Source organism: Protopterus annectens, chromosome 3.part0 (assembly GCF_019279795.1).
Source record: "Protopterus annectens isolate FY-2018-M chromosome 3.part0, PAN1.0, whole genome shotgun sequence".
NCBI lineage: Eukaryota > Metazoa > Chordata > Ceratodontiformes > Protopteridae > Protopterus > Protopterus annectens.
This window is the reverse complement of record NC_056731.1, coordinates 1195111075-1195134453: the sequence shown is the minus strand read 5'-3', so window position 1 is coordinate 1195134453 and position 23379 is coordinate 1195111075. Positions and strand designations below refer to the sequence as shown.

At 37.9% G+C, this 23379-nt stretch overlaps 1 protein-coding gene across 1 annotated transcript in view; it reads right to left on the bottom strand.

The window, feature by feature from the left end:
- LOC122797019 (dynein axonemal heavy chain 5-like) overlaps nucleotides 1-23379 on the bottom strand; it is a 68643-nt gene that overhangs the window by 23109 nt on the left and 22155 nt on the right. Inside the window, exon 4 of the mRNA XM_044065788.1 lies at nucleotides 13182-13503. Within this exon, the coding sequence (XP_043921723.1) occupies nucleotides 13182-13503 (322 nt within the window). The remainder of the gene's footprint in view (nucleotides 1-13181; nucleotides 13504-23379) is intronic.

Sequence of the window (23379 nt, the reverse complement as noted above, 5' to 3'; positions counted from 1 at the left end):
TGGATAAGCAATTCACAAAGAAACAATGGGGGATATTTGTTTGTCTCCCAAATATGCAACAAAATCTAGAAGATTTAGGATTTTTGCTTGGAAATGTTTACATAGATATTTTTATACTCCAAGTAGACTCCAGAGAATTTTTCTTCAGGTAAACAGCATATGTTGGAGGTGTGATGGGGAAGAAAGAGGTAATTTGGAACATATTTTCTGGGAATGTAATGACCTGGCAGACTTGAAATTTTCCCTGCACACTACTCTGTTAGAGATACTGAGTGAGCAAATTGTTGTAACTAGGGAAATTATTTTTCTGAGCTACGATACATAACCAGAATTGCCTAGACATAGTAAGGCCTTGCTGAGTCTAATTATGGTGGCTAGAAAATGGAAATCAAAGTTGAAATCAGCTGAACTAAAAGTAGTGAATATAGTAACAGAGATAAAACAACTGGAACTGGGATCTTTAGTAAAGTGTAGGAGCAAATTACATAGGAAAAAATGGCAACTGTGGAAACAATGCATACAGAGGAGGAATGAGGTTTAAAAGAAGGCAGGATTTGAATGAGCTATGCAATATCTGACAGACAATGATTTTGTACATTATGAGTGACATATAATGTTTGCAACTACAATTATGTCAGTACGGTCTGTAATGTAAAATACTAGAAACTGTGACTATGTTGATACGGTTTGCTTTCATTTATATAATGTATGATTGCCTATGTTGTAATTGATAATTTAATAAAGATGTTTCTTGTTAGAAAAAAGAGAGAGAGAGAATTTTGGAACCTTTTCTGTCTAGACTGGAACAAGTCTTCAGTATTTCATGTAATCTTTGTGCATTTTCCATGAATCATTGTGGTATGTCATGACTGAGTTGGGTTCATGCGCCTAGGCAGTGTGACTTTTTCATGTGGTACACTTGATTGGGGACACATGGCTGAAATGACATCCAACTGCAGAGAAATATGGCTCTTGTGAATTCCCTGTAGGCAAAGAGAAGAATATGGTACCATGCCCACAACCTCAGTATCCAAATGGTTATACATCACCATTTTTATCTCATCTCCTCAATTACTGTTAGTAACTGAACCTCATCTACCTCTAACCTTGGCATATTTAAGTCTTCCATAAACATTTCCATTTGTACCTTTTCTTGATTTCCATATTTTTCTGTTTTACAAAGACTTTCATAGAATTTCCAAAATATTTCAAATACTTCTATAGGCTCTCTTATTATCTTCCTTATTATAGGCTCCCTAAGCTTGGAGACTGCCCTTTCTACTTTCTGTTGACTGAGTAAGTGTGCTAAACGTTTTTGTGCTCTAGAGTTATCACAAAACAGTTGCTTAATAGCAATCTTTATAAGCCCAAGCATATTATTGAGGTAATCCCTTATTTTCTGTTCAGCAATTTGCAGTTGCTCCTCTTCTTGTTCTGTGGGATTCCCATACTTTGCAATGGTTTAACAATTTGTCAGTTCTTCTAAATAGTTCTTGCTACTTCTTAACCATATCTCCCTTTTTTCACCCTATTTTTAAACTCCACTTTAATTTTAACGCACTCCCTAGCTATATTTTCAGAAGAATTTTTTTTCTTTAATAGCTCCTGAATAATTTCCACTACCCATTCGCTAAATTACTCTCCTTTCAACAGCTAAGTGGGAAAGCACCAGTGTCTCAGTTTTACTTCATTATCCTGTATTTTTATTTTAGTTATTATTGGTGCATGATCTGAAATTGTTATTGGGTGTGTATAAAGACCTTCAATTAAATGCACATGTTCCTGTAAAATGTTGTTCTGTCTAGCCTAGGGGAGTTTTTGTATCTTGGAGAATAATATGTTACATTCACTCCGAACTGCTAGTAATATATTCACATCTTCCATGCCAAATATTTTCATAAACTTCTTCAAAAGTCTACCCTTCTTTCTTATACTTTCCCTTCTGGGCACCTAGACAAATCTTCATTGCTGCAAATCATATTCAAGTCCTCACTTATAATATTCCTTGCTGAAAGCTGATTATTTCTCCCAGAATTTTCCTAAGCTCCATTATAGCAGTTTTAGGTGGAATATAAATACATGCCAGTGTAATCCTCCTCCCTTGCCATTAGCCCCTTAGTACTACAAATCTACCATTATTATATTTTTTATCCTCTTCTATCACTATTGGAGCTCCTCTTGCAATTAATACAAGTACTCCTCTTTTCCTTTACCCCAGGTATTCCACTGAATAACCATCCTGAAAACTCTTCTTTATCAAATTCACATATTCAGTTCTTTCCAAGTGTTTCTCCTGTAGCATAGCTATTTATACTCTACATTATGTAATATAGTTCACTACTCTTTCTTTTTTGTATTTATCTTTGAGACCATTGGCATTTAAAGACATTACAGAAAGCATCATTTTCTTAAAAAGTTATTATTCCCACCTTTTATGTATAACAGCTTTTTTGTTAAATGTCTAGTTCCAGCTTTTGTGTTACACGCATACACTGTTTGACAGGTTGATATTTTATACAGTTGCTTTTTGTCATATCTACTTGAGCTATGTCACAACTTACAAAACTTTTTGTTTTACTGAAAGCCCTCAAAAATGCACCCCCAATACCTCCCTAAAACCTATTAACTTAATAACATACAAAACTATATACATCTTCAAATATTGAAGTTCTACCCTCCTAACAAGAACAAATGTTCCAAATTGTCAATCAAACTTGAGTTAACCTACAAGTAAGGTTATCCATGCTAAGACGCATGGTGCAGCCTGTGCTTCTAAGTGCTATCTGATTTTCCTTATCTTTACAGCTCTCACAGCTGGGAAAACACCTGAATGTTTTCAGAGAACATTATTCCTAGCCATTTCTCTTTATTAGATTGCCTCCTAGAAACACAAGAACCAGTTACAAAATTGCTAAGCATAAATTTATTTACTAGAAAAAAAGCCTTATAATATTAAATATTCTTTTTCGTTTACTTCCTTTCTCTTAAAATGCATTACTAGATCAAGCTAAGGGTCTTAATCCATTCATTCCTCTATACAAGAATGAAAAGCACACTAATTTTGCTTTTCTTAAGCTCTTTTAACCAGATTTTTTATATTGCAGTGTCTAGATTTTTTTAAACTGAACAAGGAGAAACACAAAAGAAGGGAAAAGGAAGAAAAAAAAACAGGAACACCTATTTTCATTCTTATACCCATTACACTTAGAATAACTGAGAAAACTTTACTTTACAGTATACAAAGAAAATTGTGTGCTATTAAAATAGTACCATTAAGAAAAATTTGATTTTACTTACAGTTAACTGTCTCCCTCCTCTTCCTCTCTCCTAAGTATTTTTCCAAACATTAATGACATGAAGTAGGATATATGCCTTAGAGTCCCTTACATGTTTAACAAAGTCCAAAAAAGTCCAATATTTCCAGATTTGCTTGTTCTGTCATGTTTCAGAAATATAATTATTGCTTTGTATTCCCACATTTCTCAATTTCCAAGTTACTGGTTTTATTCCTGTTTATCTCCATCTCCAAAATCCTGTCTCATGTACGTTTGATTCTTCTAGTCAGCTCTTGTGTTTTTTTTTTTCCTTCTCTCAAGCTTTTTCTGTTGAAACATTTGAAAAGGTTTCACTGGCACAGTCTCTCTGTGCTCTTTATTACCAGAAGAACATGTAGCAGAATCTCCTCCTGTTTCACAGCTCACGTTTTGTTGGACAAACTTTGGTATTTCCTTCTTAGCATGTACTTCATCAAAAAATTATTTTGTCCCTCCAGGGAAAAATATTTTGAATATATTTGGGTACAGCAGTTTGAATTTCATGTCTGCTTCTTGACATTTCCTGAATAATGGAATACACTTACTCTTCTTCTGCCTGGAGTACAATGAGTGGTCACTCTCTACAAATACTCTGCTATCTCACACTTTTACTACTTTGTCCTTCTTTCACAGTTTTATCAGAATCAATTCCTTCTGCTGGTAAGTTTGCACCTTTATTATTAAAGATCTAGGCTGATTTCTCATGGTCAGGTTTGGAGCATACATATCATGTTGCCCTTTCAATTAATTCCTGCTGTGAATTGAATTACCACTGAGCTACAGCAGACACAGGCAAACACTTGGTAGAATACTAATCCAATTTCTTATTTGTCATTTCATAAAATTAATATAGTCTGTTCCTTCCAGCTTCTCTGGTACAGTAGAAAATCTCAGGTTTTCCCCTACGTGCACTGTCCTCTAATTCTATTACTTTTTGAAGCATCTCTTCTTGTGCAGTCTCATATTCATCCTTTGCCTCATTTCAACTTCTGGAGTTTTGCAGTTTTATCACCTCATCTGAATACTGTTTAAAACTTCTTCCATTTTTCCAGACTTTTCTTGTTTGAGTGGATATACATCATCAGTGTTTCATTTATTTTAATCAGGTCTTTATGCAGTTGTCTTCTAGTTTCCTCTAGGTTACTGGAAGTCATGTCTGAAGCATGCACTGCTTTTTTGCTGAACAGCTGTAGTACCTTTCCCAGTCAGTGTTTTTTCCTTAACTTTTGTAGCTGATTTTCCCTCAGGTCCTCTGTATTTCTTTTTTCCTGGCATCCAGGCAGTGCACTTATTATGCAGCTACTTGAATTTACCCAGAAGTATAGATCCACTGGCTTTCTCTGCTAAGTTTCTGTTTTCACACTGGGAGAGATAGAATTAGCTGTTACTCAATGTGCAGCCATCTTGAAAAGTCACAGTACCAAAATTCTCTTAATACAAGACTAAGATGGCAAACACTTGGTTTATTATCTTTTGAGTTCAGCAGTAAGATATAGCTGACTCATGACTAAGGAAAGTACCTCTATTTATTTATGTATGTATTAAATGGCATTTTGTATCCACATGGAAAAGTCAATTCGGGTAAAATGTAAAACAAAATATGAGACCAAGCACATGAAGCAGTTGTTTTGAGGAAAGTGGTACCACAGACTGTTCTAACACAAGTTCTAAACAGATTCATGACCGTCAATGTAACTCATTTCATCAAAATGGCAGTAAGCAAGACAGAGCTCATCTAAAATCTCTAAATATCAATTGGTTGTTATGGTGCTGCACCATCCATACCTCCACATACCCTTACTTACACAAATCACCTCTGTACTAACAATAATATGGAAGAAAAGGATCACTCTCAAACACTGCCATTTTGACAAGGTGAGCCATTGATGTGATACAGAGTCTTTTCCAAGGAACAACAATAACCACAAATATTCCAAAAACACAAGAATGAAATAATTTAGAATGGCTTAGCTTAAACAGAATTTCACAGTATTAAATGTTCTTGCAGTGCTTCCTACAAACTAAAAAACAGGAAAATTAAATAAATGCATCACTCTCTTCTGCAATCGGATACATACCATAGCAGATCCTGACTCAGGAAAGAATGAGGTAATAATGTCAGTAATCCCATGGGACTTTCTTATTAGAAGAGAAATTTAAAACAAGAAAGAAAAGAGAAACCTTTACAATAAGCATCACTGACTGTGTGAAATATGGGTGCCAGCTATCTTTTTGACATGTACTTATATTTGTGTACTGCAAGAATAGTGGCTAAGCAGCCCACAGTTTCAAGACGTCTTACTGCAAGACAACCACCCCCCTCCCCAAGCTGCTAACAGAGAAGCTGTTTCCAGAAAAATCTAACATTCTCCTCAAAGCATCCATTCAGCAAAGTTCATAGGTTCAAAGGTAAGTACTAGGCTAGCTACCCTTGCAGGCCATTTTAATCCTAGCCAGTTTCCTTTCTTTTGTGCTCAAATTAATATATTCCATTTGGTTAGAGAATGACATTATACATACAATGGCCAATAATTTTGTACTACCCCTAATGAAAATAATTGGAATTATACCACAGATAATTTGAGGGGACCCTTACATGGGGTAAAGCATTTATGAGCTGCCTCTGTCCATTAGTAGTACAGGAGGCAGACCTAGGGTACATTACCCATTCATAGACCCAAGATGCACTTGAAGAGGGACAGGCATGAACTTTGTTTTAGGTGGATAAAGAGTCCGTTCCATTTCTGTGAGATGTACCTCTCCCTCCAAACTATTCTGTTGATGTTGCAGAAGAGATTTAGATCTCTAGACTGAGTACTTCTAATGCCATTTGACTTGCTGATGTGCAGTAAATCCATAACTAATGATTAAGAATATACCTTGTATACAAGACACAGGTCACCTCTTAGCATTCTATAGGATGCAAAGTACAGTGACAGGGCTTTCAAATGGTCCAAGCAGGGCATGTTGTTTTGGACTTGTATCCTTTCAGTATATATGTGGGTGTTCCTGTTGTTGCACATGTCTGGACAGATATATGCCAAAGTGGACATGTTATTTAATGATTGGCCTAATGAGGGTTGAATAAAGGGGGACAATGACATTTCTAGATATAGACACAATCCCTTTGTTTATAAGCTGTGCAATATAGAACTTTCTTAGAACAAAGGACACATGTCAGTCAAAACTTAGGTCACTGTCCACATAAGTTCCAAAATCCCGAACAACTTGGTCATAGGTTCATAAGGTCATAGATGTGTATTAGGCACCAAAGGCCACTAAGCCCTTTTTAAGCCTAGCCCTGCATCCCAAATTTCTGACAAGTTCTGGTACCCCCAATAAGTGTAGGCAGGAGTTTGGCAGATTAAAACAAAATACAAGCAAGGGTCTTGGAGATAAATCATTTACATGCTGCCTGTGGCCATTAGAGACATAGGTACCAAACCAGGGATGAATTTCCTGTTCTCCATCTAATTGTCTGAGTTATACTTGAATTGGGTTAGGGAGTATCTCTACTTCACAAGGATGGGGAGCCTGTTCCATAGAGAAAGGGACGTCTCTGTGATACTTCCCTATTATCTACAGCAGGTCCTATTTATATCACAGGCGAGTTCTAAATGTATGAGCTTGTGCTGTTTGTTTTGTGGATATGCAGGAAGTCCATCAGGGTGGGGTTTGACAATGTCTTGTAAGCCAGGCATATATCTCCCCTCAACAGCCTGTAGGAGACAAAATACAGGGATAATGATTTGAGGCAGGCTGCACAGAACATGTTCATTATTCCCTGTATTATTTTCATAAGGAACCTCTGTAGACATTCCAATCGTTGGATCTACGCAGTTAGATACATACCAAAGGGGTACTGTACTCAATGAGAGCTCTAATGAATGCTGCATACAATGGAACGATGACCTCCTTGGACCTAGATGCCATACCTTTGTTTATAAGTTGCACAACACAGAATTATTTCCTCACTACTGTAGACACATAATGGTCAAAGGCTAGATTACAGTCTGTGTGTCCAAGTCCCTGATAGTTACCAGGGGAAAATAGAAAATGTACCCCAGGTCTGCCTCCTGTATTACTAATGGAGAGAGGCAGCTCCTAAATGTTTTATCCCATGCATGGGTCCCCTCCAAACCTCTTAACCATGCCAAATTATTCGTTTTTTACCGGGTTTTGGGGTTCAAATGAAGGGGTGCCATGATTCCAGAGTGGCACCCCTTCATTTCCAATTTTTTTGTATTATTTTCTTTGTTTTTTAATTTTAGTGGCATTAAAGCTGACGTCATCGCGTAAGCAATGACGTTAGCTCCCTCATGGCTACCAGCCTGTGCAATGACGTCAGCTCCCCCTACCAGCCTGTCGGAATTGAGGTCAAGGAGCTCACACATTGCTGGTGTGCCTGGCTGCTCAAATGTGAGTGGGAACAGCAACAAACGGTTGTGATTATGAAGAAATATGGACGAGCTGGATCTATTATTGCTGATGCTGAAGAACTTCTTCATAGCAAGGAAACTAACAGAAAAAAACAATAAATCAAAAAGGCATTATAGGAACAAGGTAGATTGAAATGTGGTTTGAATACACATTGTGACAGCTAACTGCTGAATTATTATTTAGCCAGAAGTAGCATTATAATCATGTTTTAGTGACGTGTCTGTACAGTTGTTTGTACACACGGAGTAGATGGTTTTAGATACAGGAGGAAGGAAGCAAAAAAAAAAATTATGGCAGGTGATTGTTTGTGTAACTTGTTCCAAAATCTTGTATAGCTAAAAGGTTTCTCAGTCTTGTCTCAGTTTTTGACTTTGTGGTAAATCACAAAGGATTGCAGTCAGTCGACAAAGCCTGACATTAGAGTTACATGCTTATTCTTCAGAAAGTGCATTTTGGTATAAAACCTGTTCTGTTTATTACAAAATGTCCCTCATTAAGGGCATTTGTCCATCCCTATTTATGTCTTTGTCCCTGAGTCTTAAGTGAAGATGTTGAGGTGCCAGTGATGCAGAGTTCTGTAGATGTGTTAGTATTTAGAATACGCAAGTCTGCCATTGGCACTTTGTATTTAATTTTTAAAAAAAATTACTTGTTTTAACTGGTAAAGGTGGTTACCCAGGTTTGTAACTGGATTCCTTGCTTAGTCAAAGCACATTCTGGTTGAGTGATGGTTGCTTAGTATTAATTATTCATATGTGATCTGTGCTCTGCAAATCTGCGTTGTGTGCTGGATTATTTCTAAAGTTTACTTGGAGATATTTAATGTAGATATTCACTGCATAATTGTACAGGATAAAGGTCTGTTCATGTACTAGTGACATTTCTAATGCTCAGGCACGCATTGTGATGAGTCCCTTCCACTCTGGGCAAGAGTTGGTTGCACCACATTACTTGAGGCCACTTAAGTTTAGTCTTTCTAATGCCGTTCAGCCTGCTTAATCTGATGTGACATTAATGCGTGATAGAACTGCATTTGTCCTGCCATCATAGTTTGAGTTTTTGTTTGCCCCATCTACTGCTGCATTTTTAATTAAGGTAACTGTGCCAGCAGATTCTTTCCTACTTTGTAACTTATTCCAGACATATTTTTTTAGAAACCATTTTACTGTACTCCAAAGTTTTCCTAATCCTTTTGCTAATGTTCTGATAGAGTTGTGCACCTCTGAAGTGTGTGTGTGTGTGTGTGTGTGTGTGTGTGTGTGTGTGTGTGTGTGTGTGTGTGTGTGTGGTACTCAGGCTCAAACCCTGTACCTTGAGTACAGGGTAAAAAGAGTCTAAAGTCCCTAGCCACCACCACTTGTGACCTTTGCCCAGGTTTTTTGTGCTATGAATTGAGAGCTATAGTGAGAAATGAATTTGTAGCCCCCCATTATTGGCTTTGTTTGTCCAGGTTTTTTGTGCTAAGAGGTTGAGAGCTATGGTGAGAAGTGAGAACTGAATTTGTATTCCCCCAATGTTTGTCCAGATTGTTTGCTAAGAGGTTGAGAGCTGTGGTGAGAAGTGAGAAATGAATTCACTAAATGATAGCCATTAAGTTTCAGTCTTCTTATTTTTCATGAAACTGCTGCTTTAGCACAGTGGTATGTTGCTCTAACTGTAGTGCATAGGATGCTGGGCTCAAGACCTACTAGTGAAATGCATGGTGGTAGCACAACACTTTATTCTAGCAACTTTACAAAATTATACAAGCAATGTTTAAAATGTGTCCCTAGTTTTTGACCTTTTGCCCCCCCCAAAAAAAAAATGAAATTGAAAATAAGTGCTAGTAAGTCTTGAACACATTTTATTTTCTTGATAAGTATCTGTATTGTAATTTGTACTGTATTTCTATAATATGGAGCTTTTCCTCTCGGGCCTCCACTGAAAATGGGCTGCCTGAGCCCAGTGGACTTCCTCTGTAGTCAAACTGGAAATAAAGTGCGAGAAGCTGTGCAAGATGCCTATGGCTTACACTGCTATCACTCTATTTATAGTGTGGGTGTTGAAGTAGACTTTTATGATGGAACTGTTCTGAACTGGGCAGTTTTTTCATTATTGGTTCATGCATTTTGTTTCATTGCCTACAGTACAGTCTACTAGAAAAATGTTCAAACAATAAATTTAAAATGCGCTCTAACAAGTGTGCTGCATTATACAAGGAATACAATTTAATAAAGTCAGGAAGGTGTATCAATGAAAAGAACACATGTATGTTTCTTGTTTTCAGTGCAAGGGGCCAATGATTTGAAAACAGCCCAAAGGTAATCTTTATCCACCACTGGCCAGATGCATTTTCTTTGGATGTGGTGTGGGTTTTAATGCTGTTTCAATGAATGTGAGTTTCAAGGGCAGAGAAATTTTAATGCCAAGTCTATTTTCATTGTGATACAGTATTTCTTTGTTTACCAGATGTCTGTTAGTGTTTGTGCATTGTTGTGCTGTAAAAATAAAATCCAAATAATCATTGTAGAAGTAAAGCAGTATGCACACATTATGGTAAATGGGGCGAAATAGCCAGATAATGGGACATTGGAATGGCTGCGTGCATGGGGACTCTGGTGCCATATTTTGGTTGCCTGCTCTTCAGTTTGTATTTGAAAGTTGGTATCCCACAATGCCATTTGGAGTGGGTGGGGTTATGTAATTATGTATGCAAATTAGATGTTAATCAGTGTACAGATTTGTACCTATTTTTCATGGGCCTTGTCCAGATTTTTGATGCTTCCAGGTTGAGAGGTATGGTCCCCTTAAATTATCTACAGGTCACCTCTTAAGGAATTGTCAATATGGCAGCTCCCTGAGGTAGATACATTTCCAAAGGAAACAATAGTACAATTATTTTAGCATTTAGTTTCAGTTCATGATTTTGGAATCAGTTATTTATTTGGGACAAACCTTCCTGCAGGATGGCTAAGTCATTTGGGGGTTTATTGACTGCTCCTAGCTTGCAGTCTTTATGCCTTTCTATAACTGGCTTAGAACAGGACTAGAGCAGGCAGTAAAATTAGCTCTTTTAGGTCAGTCTGACACAAACAACAGCTTGGGACACATTTTCCACATTTATGTAAGCAGATATAAAGAAAAAGTAGAAAATCACAAACAAGTAAATTAGTACTATGTTACACTACACAACTCATATTGTCTTACACTCTATGGAAATTTTAAACAAAAATAACTAATAAGAGATATGTTTGAAGAGAATAAAACCAAACTGAACAAAGTTGTTTTGAAACAAAAATAACCAATAGGAGAGATATTTGAAGACAATAAAGCCACACTGAAGTATGTTCTGTATTATCTTGCCCTTTGTTGCAGTCAGAGGTCTAAATGGAGTTCCAGCATTTTTCTCTGTAACTCATACTATTCCATTTTATAACTTCCTTTATCAGAAGTAGCAGCCAATCTGACATTACACTACATCTAAGCCATACCTTTCCATCTCAGCCACTTCCTGATTCTAGAGTAATATACTTTAAGTAGACTTAAATCCAACCACATTCAGATGCAAACCAAAATAAGTGTAAAAAAATACATACAACACAATCTAGCTGTACAGTCAAGTTGATTTTCCATTGTGCCCTCAAATTTCAGTTACTGACAATCCCGTTTTTTAAAATGAATGCAATCATTGGTATAGCCATACATCAAGTAGTTGTCCCTCAACCATTCTAACATTAAAAAAATGAAGCATCACTCCAAATATTGTTGTCTCAAGAAATGTGCAACTGATTTCAGTTTCCACCTGTTGCCTCTAGATTCATTAAAAGGCGGTTTGGAAAGTTTTAGAAGAACATTTCTATCTTTAAGCATGATATTTTCAAATGTATAGTACAGAACTTGCAGATATTCCTATTTTATATCACAGATTCTCAGACTATTACAAAGAACCTCTCCTAGATATTGTAAAATTATACTGGCCTTCCCCATATAAAAAAGAAAATGCTACACTGTAGAGAAACAGAGTTTCCTTTCCCCTAGTAAACAGACATGCACATTTGCAACTACCAGCATTTATCCTGGTATATTATTTCTTTCACAAATGACATACTGTTAAATGCAGATATAAATTATTGTACAATGACAGCTCATTACTATTCAAAAACATGTATGCTGATTGGTCAGCTCAACCAGCATGTCTGTTGTAAATCGAGCATATACCAATAGAAAAAAAGTCTGGTTGCTGACATGCGACTGGACTTTCTTCTATTAGTATATGCAATGGAGGTATACATCTCAGCTGTCCAGATTTTTACAGAATGTCCAGATTTTTGTCTCATATTTTTGGTACGTCCTTCATAAAATTTGTGGTTTTCCAACAAATCACTGAGGAGTGAAGTCAGTAAATAACAGCACACATTTCAGTTTCAGAATTCATATCCTTCAGGAAGTGCATGATAGCATAAATTTTGTTATTCTAGCACCTAAGTTTATAAGAGTGACATTTACATTGGTCATTATTTTGGAACCTTTATACCCCATTGTTTAAGGCTTTGTCCAGATTTCTTGAGCTAAGAGGTTGTGAGGTGTGTACAGAGGGCATAGCAAATACAAGGAAAATCAGGTATGGTCTGCAAAACTAAAGTAACACACAATGTTCCTTGTATTTTTGCCCTGTCATGTACCTCTAAACTGTCTAGCTTTTATAATATTTAAAGAAAAAAAGGAAAAGAAAAAAGCAACATAAATCTTTTTTTTTCTGTTGCTTGTTTTCAACAGCACTGATGTACTGTGCAAGCATAGGAACGTAAGTCCCATACGCATGTGTAGTACATCAAAAAACATGGAAGAATGAGGAAGCAACACAGAGGAACACTATGGCACTGTTGTACAAATACATTATTTAAGAAAAGTAAGCAATTTCTTTCTTAAATAATGTCATTATATAACAGCAATAACTGACTCGTGGGTGTGGGTATATGAAGATTTACCCATGGTTGGCTTTGTTTAATCACTTAGGCTTTGCCCTTGTGATCAAAGAGCATCAGCCATTAGTAAATCCTCAATATACCCACATCCACTCATCGGTTACTGCTTAATTATGCTGTATTTAGCCTGATCCAACTTAAAACACTACCAAAAAGTTAATATTTCAAGTAAAAAAAAAAATAGAACCAAGCCTCCACAGTGATGCCATCTCCCCATATTGGAAAATGCTGTTCTACATGGTCTGGATTCTAGCAGCAATAATATTTTTGAAAGATGCTCAGAAAAAAAATGTGATCAACTGAGTAGAAATACCTGACTATATCCTTCAGTGTAATCTGTACTCAGGAAATAAGTATAAATTGTGTACTTTTTTTTTATATCCACACGTAATAAGCAGTGCACTTTAAAAGCAACATTTACTACACCATACTTTAGACCTTTCTGTTATACATAGTGTCATACCTGTTTAAGCCAGCCTCTGTGATACAGTACTTCAAATTCCAGAAGAACTTTTGCCACTTTGTTGTAGTTTCGAACTATACGTTTTCCATCTGCAGTCTGTAAGAGCGTAGGATGCTGCTGGAAAAGGTCCATAGGCTCCTGGATCTTTCGGAACAGCTGACGTGCCCAAAGAATCTTACCTGAAATAGGAGGCATATCACGAGCAATTGGGGGTTCATTCTTTTGTTTTGTATAAATCTTAGAGACCATTTCAATGTCATGTCCATAGTTTAGTAAGATCATATGGTACTTCTCATCAATGCCAAGCTCTGGGATTCCAAGCCTGGATACAAAAGAAATGACATAAGTGTAAGTAAGACAGTGCTATGACTTAAGAGAAATACAGAAATAGAACTATGTATTATGTAAAATCCCACAGAGGATGCTACTTACATGGAGTACTTGTATACAAACACCCTTACAGCTTCCCAGCTTTTACCAACCATATTTTCATTTAGCTGGGGACATAAGCAAGGAAATAGGCTATCAGTAGAACTCTGGAAACACCTTTTCTAGTTAACCATTAATATCTTGGTCCCCATATCTAATCTGCACAATGTGATTTCTGGGGACATACTGAAAACTGAAGTATGCCCCTTAGCCCTATCTTTTTTATTCTGTTTGCATGTTTGTTTATAGTATTAGGTGGCTACATGTGTACCAATGTTAAGTTCCATCTCATAGGCTATACTTCAGTACAAAACTACTTTAGACAGGAAAAATGTATTCTGTGGTTATCCCTGCCAAATCTATCAGCAAGCATCTCTTTTACCTGCTACTTATACCATAAAAATCCCTTCTTTTTCTTCTTAGTCTTATTTTTATATTTATTTATTGTTTGTTTGTTTGCTAGCTAGATAGAAGAGCTGGTCCAAACACGCTTCTCAGTCACAAGTTTAGACACAGGGCAAAAGCAAATAATGTACGAAATAAAAGAACAGACAGAAAGAACATGCATTAAAATATAAGAGACAACACATTCCTTTAAAGCATTCTACTCTATGTATGAATAATACTAACTATAACAGGCATATATGTTGTCACGAAAGGAGATACTGCCAGCCCATCTAGCTGGAATTTTGTAAATAATTATATGTCATTTGTGAATATTAACATAATTTATATACAAGTGTAACAAAAAGAGATACGGTCAGCACAGCTGTGTGGAATTTTGTAAATGGTTATGTGTCATTTGCGAATGTCAACATGTTCATATGTAAGATGCTTATGTTACAAATGTATTAGAACTGTATGTTATGTGACTATCAAACTGCTGGTACAGAAGTGTGTGTTGAAATGGGTTTGTAAAGTACTGAGCTTAAAAGTTTAACCACAGTGTACCATACTGGAAAAGAACAGAAATGTACATACACTATTGTAATTGTTTTGATGTATATATTTTAACAATGGAAAATGAAACACAAGAGGTTAACTTCAGAAAAATAGCAGAAAATTAAATTACCTTATGGCCACGTAATAAAATTATGTTGTTTATCAGTTTCAGTGCAGTAACAGACACAGTGTCTATAACTAGAGGATCTCTGCATTGTCTTGCAAATGTTTTATTGTTTTATGACTTCCAGCAAGTACCATGATTTGAGGAAAAGCCCTTGGGCATGTATTTTCACAGGTAGATGCTAAATGTTACCAGCTGCATCAATGATGGTTTTTCACCTGGGATACAGTCAGATGACAAGAAATTATGTCATTCTGCAGGCTATCCCAGCAGTAATATTTGATATATTAATTTAAAAACTCTCTGAGAGAGACTAAGTATTCTGTATTTTGTCTTTAACCTAACAAGAAGACCCATTCACCACATCTACCTTGCTTGCTCTGTAAATTAACTAGGATATAGTAGTTCTCTAGATATAGTCAGGAATATAACAAAGCTTAATTTAGATGTTTTTCTTTATTTATTTGAAACTGTCCTGCAATGCTGTTTTAAATTTCTTATGATTTTGAACTCTGATGTTACTGTGATTATATACTATTTTCTTGCTCTTTTATTATTTATTATTAAATATATTTAAACCTTTCATTCTGGCTGATATTTGTGAGACATATTTAAGTTCTGAGAGTACTTGCATATTTATTTGGTGACACTGTGTAGGCCACTCCTAATAGCCTTGCTCTTGGTCAAATTACAATTTGTATTAAACAATAACATTACGCAGTAAGACTGGACACCCTTTGTTGAAGGCCTTAAAGCAGCTGATAAAGAGTTGGCTGGTGGCAGCGAAAACTGTACCTTATAGTCTGGACAGAAGGGGGGCATAGCTAACCTCAAAGAGTGTGTGTGTCAGCTACTTGGGCAGTGGCACGAAGCACTGGTTGGACAAAGAGGGTGCTGGAGGTCTTGGCTTGACCACTCAGCTGAGATCCCAACTCTATAGCTGTGGCAGTGGGGAGTCTTATTAGGGATCTGGAGAAAGAGGGAGAAACCGGCCCTGGACTGATTGTGGTCTCTGTGTGCTCTTAAGGGAAATTGTACAATGCAGAAAGTTGCATCTGGAAATACTGTGTGTGTACCTGTCATCCTCCCAATGTATGTACCCCACTGTTGTCAGTGATGAGGATTGAGACTCCCTGATTACTGTTGCCAGTGGTGAGGCATCACATATGTATTAATCTATGCATATTATTCATGCTATCATATCAAACATATCCTATGTAGTTCTTTGCGCATAATATCACTCCATTGCATTTTTCTGTTTAGATGAATTATTATATGTATAGCAAAAATATGTGTATAAAAGAATCTATATATATATTAATGCTTACACTCGTATCAAATGTATTATATGTCCATGTACATTCCATGAATGTTCTGCATATTCTCATACAAAATGTATTACCATTTGTTTATGCCTACTGGCCTGGGTTGTGACTGTAAATGGTTTTCAGACTAGTTCACTATTCAGTTAAACTTAATAGAAGGAATAAGAGAATAAATAAAACATAGGTAGTTAGACATGATACATATTCAGAAGCATAGTACTGTAATCAAACATAAATGCTTAATAACTGTAGACTACAGAAGAATACAGCACTGCTTAAAATAGGACGGATAACAAAGAATAAACTGTATACATAAAGCAGACAAAGCAGAAAATAATTTTGGGAAGTGGTTAAAAAGTGAAAGCATAATAGGCGACATCAAGATGCATTGTGATTAAACAGTAGATTTCAAATGCTATGAACCAATGAAATGCAAAATTGATGGAATAAATGAAAGGTACAGCCTTTCTACTCACACAGTCTTTACAATGGCAGTGACTCTCCATGTTCTTCTGCCTTTCAATAACGAATTTCCCCTTTGTCCCTTCTCGTTTGTAGTACTAAGCACTACATAATGCAACATATGTTCTCAACAGCATTAATTGTGAAGGCTGCTCTTTCAACTTGAATTCCAGTGGCTCCAATGTATTTAACTTCTACATGATGTTGACAAATTTATCACCTAGGCTCTGAGATTTCTCTTTTGCTTGTCTCACTCACTGTGCCTTGTGAGGGACATACAATTGCTGTACTACTGAAATATGCTTACTTAGCAACAACCTGGAAAAAGTCCATCACTGGGCCACACTATTTGTCACTGTCAAGCACCTTTGACCAAAAATATATTAGTATATATTAATTAGCTAGTTGGCTGTTAAACAGGTAAGTGGGTTGGTCCAAAGACCCTTCACAGGCATACTCTGCCAGGGGTTAAAGACAAACAGAGGCATTCAGATTTTTATAAAGCATATAAAAAACATAACACAATTAATTATCATCAGTCAAAATTTTAAACAGAGATGCGATTAACAATTTCCAAACAGCAAACTTATCAACCAAAGAGGTTTTATGTAGGCATACATTCAATTAATTCTTTATCACAATATTCATGTGGACCATGATATCAATGTCATGCAAGTTGACAGTAAAATGGTTAAACTGCAGTAATGCAAGTAAGTTTTCAGTGTGGGAAATAATTCATTACACTGAATACGTATTCAAAACTAGAAAGATAAATAATGTAGAACAAAGTGCTGCAAAATCCAACATGAGTAATATGCAACACAGTATAAATCACAGTTTAGTAGAAGGGTGACATGTTTTAGAGTTTAGAATTAGAAGTACTGACAGGATGTTATTTTTAAGAGTACAAAGGAAAACAGGAAATTTATATAAACTAAGAAATAAAACTAAGCTAGTGAGGAAATGGACAAGGAAAACGTGATAGGACAAAAGTGTCAACGGGTTTTTGAACAAAATAAATAAACTTAGAGAAAGGGTAACAGTTTTTCAACCACTGTTCACACATTTGCAGAAAGTAATTTCTGTGAATTGTTATGTGAATTCTGCCTGGAAGTGATTAATTCCCGAACTGAGAGCTGCAGACTATAAGAAGGCCTATCTGATTTGTTTTATTTAACAAATTTTATTGGACAACCAGTATTATGTACAGTTACAGATAAAACTATAAACATCACGGAGAACAGAAAAGTACATTTAAATTATTCAGCTATAAACATCTAACCCATGAAAAGGAAACAATATATCCAACATATTTCACAATTTCCTTGGTTCAGTTAATAATTTCTATTGCTCAGTATATGAATTTCACCTAATGCCATTCTGCATACCTTATAGGGCATGATGGAATTTACCAATACTATGTCTAGGTTCCAGCTCTAACACCTCCCTAGTATTCATTATGGTAAGATAATCAGGGTATCCTTTACACAAAAAATCGAAGTCACAGATGCCCCCTCAGCATCCTCATTAAACCCAGTAATCCTACCTAAATGTGAACCATTCACAGTTGTCATTTCCTAGTAACCACTTTTTTAACAACTGTTTCATTGAGAAACAACTCCTGAAAATGAACAAGCGTTCTTTCGACCATAAACTCCTCATCCAAAACACAAACGCACAAGGGTCACGAACAGCACCACAACAAGGTCAAGCACACCAGCAATACTATAAAAATCTTCTTTAATGGCAATTGAGGTTAAGCGCTTTCACCCACTAAACATAGGCTTCATCATGGGGGGGCAAGCCCCCCTGCTTATACTTAGTGGAAATTAATATGGTTTATGTTGTTTAAAGTCAGTATATGTATTTTTTGTGTTTTCAGGCTTTTGAATTTCAGGCTTTTGAGTTTTCAGGCTTTTGTTTTCAGGCTTATGTTATTTCAATCATATGAAGGGGAACCATTTATATATTTATATATATATATATATATATATATATATATATATATATATATGTACACATACGTACACACAGTATCATTGGGAACATACCAGGCATGTCCCAGACAAGCAGCATGTGATGGCACCTCAGCCATCACAGCGATAAGTAGTTAGGAGACTCTGCTCCTAAAAGTACAGTTGTGTACACTTACCATAAATGTAGATGTTTGAGTGTATTCACTGTTGCAGTCATCACATTTGGGTTATCTGCCTGTAGGTAGCCCTCAGCCGGCCTTAATACCAGAGTCTTCAGATTTATGCATTGGATGCTGTCACTTCTTCCATGACGTCAGGTTGTCAGGGGTATAAAACATGCAACCGACGCCATTACATCAGTTTTTCTTGCCCCAAATGTCAGGTGCCCCCACAATAGGAAGCAATTATATGGTATGGAACACCCCCAGCAAAAAGCAAATACACATAATATAGTATATGCCAAACAAAGAGGAAAGGTAAAAGTCAAGAGAAGTCAGGTGGCTGGAGGGAGGGTAACCAGGACTGCAACAGTGAATACACTCGAACATCTACATTTATGGTAAGTGTACACAACTGTACTATGCTCTTCGTGTTTCACTGTTGCAGTCATCACATTTGGGTTGATTCCCAAAGCTAAGGAAGGGTGGAGGTAGTTAAAGAGCATTAGGGCTAGCAATAAGGCCCTGTAAGACTGTTGTGGCAAATCCAGCTCTGTATTTAGAAAAGATAGGCAGGTGGTAATACTTACTGAAAGTATGTACAGAGCTCCAGGTTGCAGCTTCCAGGATGTCCCTGGTAGGGAATCCTCTGAAAAATGCAGTAGAGGTAGATGCAGCCCTGGTGGAATGTGTCCTTATCCCCTGTGGGGTAGGTTTTCCATGGTGTTTGTAGCAGAAATGCATGCAATGTGCTATCCATTTGGAAATGGTTTGCTTTGAAATGGCCTTCCCCTCTGCCTCTGCAGCAAAGCTAACTAGCAGCTGGTTGGATTTTTGAGAGGCTTAGTCCTGTCCAAATAGAATCTAAGCTGTCTGGGTACATCCAGAGAATGCGGTATCCTTTCCCCTTTATTCTGAAGATTAGGGAAAAAAGTAGACAAATAAATGGACTGGTTTAGAGCCACACTAGACACCACCTTGGGCATAAAGGATGGATTAGTCCTGAGGGAAACTCTGTCCGCATGGAAGATAATGAAGGGTTCCACTGCCATGAGGGACTGCAATTCAGACAGTCTTCTTACTGAAGTGATGGCTAGAAGTAAAGCTGTTTTCCAAGAAAGGAATTTTAACTCTGCTGTAGCAGCTGGTTCAAAGAGGGGAAGAGTGAGTTTTTCCAATACAAAGTTAAGGTCTCAGGCTGGAGTGGGAGCTCTCCTGGGATAGTCTTAAATTTTAGCCCCTCTAAGGAATTGTTTTAGCAGGGGATGAGAGAAGAGGGGTGGGCTCAGTATTATAATGTGCTGATATGGCAGAGGCATGAATCTTAATTGAAGAGAAGGATAGGCCCTTGTGGAGCATTTCTGTTAAATAATCTAGAATATGAAGTAAGCTGGGCACCGTTGTGCCCATCCCCTGAGCCTGGCTCCAGGAACAGTATCTTTTCCACTTTTTTGAATAGGATTTTCTAGTACTAGACCTCCTTGCCTCAAGAATGACATTCAGTACCTGCTTACTGAGGGTTGCTGGAGGTGAGCTCAGGGAATTAGCCAGGTTGCAAGGCTGAGGGTTTGAAGTTGAGGGTGGAGAATCTGGCCTGCCTGCTGGGACAGCAGGGAAGGATTCTGAGGCAGGTGCCAAGGTTGTAGCACTGTCAGACTGCGTAAAAGGGGTTACCAGTGCTGGCATGACCAGTCTGGTGCAATCAGTATTGTCCTTGGCTTGTCCTGTTTGATCTTTAGTAGAACCTTTGAGAGGAGAGGTAGAGGGGGAAAGGCATAAACTGAGAGGCTTTCCCAGGAAAAGGACAGGGCATCCACTTTCCAAGCTTGACTGTGAGGAGTTCTGGTGCAGAATTTGTTTGTTCAATTGGTAATTCTGAGGGGAGGCAAACAGGTCTACCTCTGGTGTCCCCCATTTGCTCCTCAAGATCTTGAATATGCTGGGTTCCGGTTTCCATTCGTGTGGGTCCATGAGATTTCTGCTTAAGTTGTCTGTCAGTGAATTTAGTTTGCCTGGCAGGGATTGAGCTTGTAGATTCACTTGGTAGCTCAAGGATGTGTTCCACAGAGCCATGGCTAGTCTGCAGAGTGGGTAGGAATGGGTTCCCTTTTGCTTGTTTATGTACCACATAACTGTGGTGTTGTCTGTCTTTACCAATAGTTGTCCTGGAAGAATAAGGTCTTTGAAGGCTGTCAGAGCATTCTGTACAGTTAAAATTTCTTTTTGACTTGATATGCAGGTGCATCTGTTTTGGGTTCCATTTGCCCTGAATGCACTGCCCTGCCATGTGAGCCCCCCATGCATAGTCTGATGCTTCTGTTGTTAGGGTTTGGGCGGCAGGGGGTAGAGTGAAAGGAAGTCCCTTGTTGTGGTAGAAGGCCTCTGCCCACCAAAGGAACTCTGCCCTTAGACAAGGAATGATAGGAATCATTGTTTCCAGGTCCTGAGAATGTTGACACCATAGACTTTTTAGATACCACTGAAGTTTCCTCATATGCAGTCTTGCATATGGAATGAACAGAATGCAAGAGGCCATGAATCCCAGGGTTTGCAGGATTTTCCTTGCAGATAGCTGGGTTTTTGTGGCCAGTAGTTTGAAGTAGGTTGTCAAATTAACTCGTTTCTCTGGAGTGAGGAATGCCATCTGGGAAGTTGTGTTCAAGCTTGCTCCCAGGAACAGTCTGTTGAAAGGATAATAGGTGTGATTTCTTCTCGTTGATGGTGTACCCCAGAGAGGTTAGAGGTCTCTTTACAAATGCCAGGTGTTGTAATAGCAAGTCCTGACTCTCTGCCTGAATCAGGCAATCATCCAAGTAAGGGTAAATCTGAATATTTCTCTGCTTGCAAAATGCAATGGCTGGAGCTAAGCACTTTGTGAATACCCTGGGTGCTGTAGATAAGCCAAAGGGAAGTGCAGAGAACTGATAGTGCATGGAGCTTGCCCTACAGAGTAGGTATTTTCTGCAGGATTCCCTTATTGGGATGTGCAGGTAAACTTCTTTTAAGTCTAGAGTTGCCAGACAGGCATCTTTGGCTAGCATAGGAAGAACCTGTTGAAGATTTAGCATTTTGAATTTTGGAACCACCAAAAAGGAGTTGAGAATAGAAAGGTCCAGGATAGGACGCCAGGAGTTCTCTTTTCTAGGAACCAGGAATAGTCTTGAATAAAAACCTTGTCCCCTTTGTTCTGCTGGGACAGGTTGAATAGCCTTGATACTGAGGAGAGAGAGTACTTGTTTTGGGGCCTCCGCCCACTGGTTTGGGGGGAGGTCTGGCCATCCACTTGGGGAAGGGAGTGACTGGAAGTGGAATCTGTATCCTAGGGACACTATGTTTAAAACCCATTTGTCCTGGGTAATGAGTTCCCAGTTTTTTGCATGCAGGGTGAGCTTTCCTCCTAAGGAAGCAAGTAGTTGAGCAAGGCTTGGAAGAGTTAAGGGTAAGTCATTGTCCTTTTTTCCATAGGGAGGTGGCTTACTACTCCCTGCTTTGGAAGTGGGTCCCCCACTGCTTAGATCTGTGCATAGCCTGGGACTGAAGTTTTAGTGGTCTACTGCTCCTGGGTTTGGACTGAGAAGGCCTGGAAAGGACCAGTTCTTTGAAGGTCAATGTCTACTGAATCTAGGTGGCTGTACTTGTAAGAAATATGTAACAGTTTGCATAGATTTAGCTTCTTCCTCAATCCTTTTGAGGACTTCTTCTGCTTTGTTGCCAAAAAGGTGCTCTTGGTTTAAGGGTGCATCCAGTAATTTAGCTTTAACATGATCAAGTTTTGTTCCTTAAGCCAAGCATGCCTTCTAAGTACAGACCCAGTAACAGCAGCCCTGCAAGATGCTTCTAAAGCATCAAAACCACATTGCAAAGTTTGGTTACCTACTTGGTCAGCAGAATGCATTAACTCTTGTAAATCTTTGTGTTCAGCACAGTCAGGAATCAACATCATTTTCTGTTTAATTAATCCCATAATATGCTGCTGATACTTTAACATATGAAACTGGCAATTTAAAGCCCTTCTAATGGCCAAAGTAGCAGAAGTATATACCTTCTTACCCCATCTGTCTAAAGCTCTAGAATCCCTATCAGAAGGGGTAGGATTTTTGGCAGTTGTAGCCTTAATGCCTTTTGGTCCTTGGGAAATGGTCTCTGGATCTGCAGTAGGATTCTTGAACAGGAATTTATGAGTCAGGTACTCTGTAGTACCTGTCAGGTTTCCTAGGAGCAGGAGGCAAAGTGGCTGGGGTAAGGCTGGATTCCAAGAAAACGTCATCTACAATCCCCAGAACAGGAGGGATGGCTAGAGGCCTGTGTTGAGGCAGGTTTAAAAATTCCCTAAGTCTCTTTTTGGATTGTGAAAAGTCCTGGCTTTCCCAGCGAAAATGCTCCCTAAGGGTATGCAAGGTTTCCCAAAAGAAAAATCTTCTGGACGGGAAGCAGAGGGAATGGAATCCTCTGCATAAGAATCCTCATAAGTAGATAAGAGTAAATCCTGGTAGTCAGAAGGAGTAGAGATATCAGATTCCTTCTCAGAAGAATCAGAAAGAAAATCAGTTCTAGGTCTCTTAGAGGGGGAAGGCTGGCTTCCCCTAATTAAGGTAATAAGGTCTTCAGCCATTCTAACCTTTTGTCGGTTTTCTAGGCTTAGTGCGAGCTTTAGGCCTGAGGAATTCGGAATTCTTAGCATGAAATGAAGTCGTTGGTTTAATATGAAAATCGGTAGGTCTGAATACACCCTCAGAAGCCTATAATTACACAGTGGCTCTGGACCCATCCAAGGTAGAGACT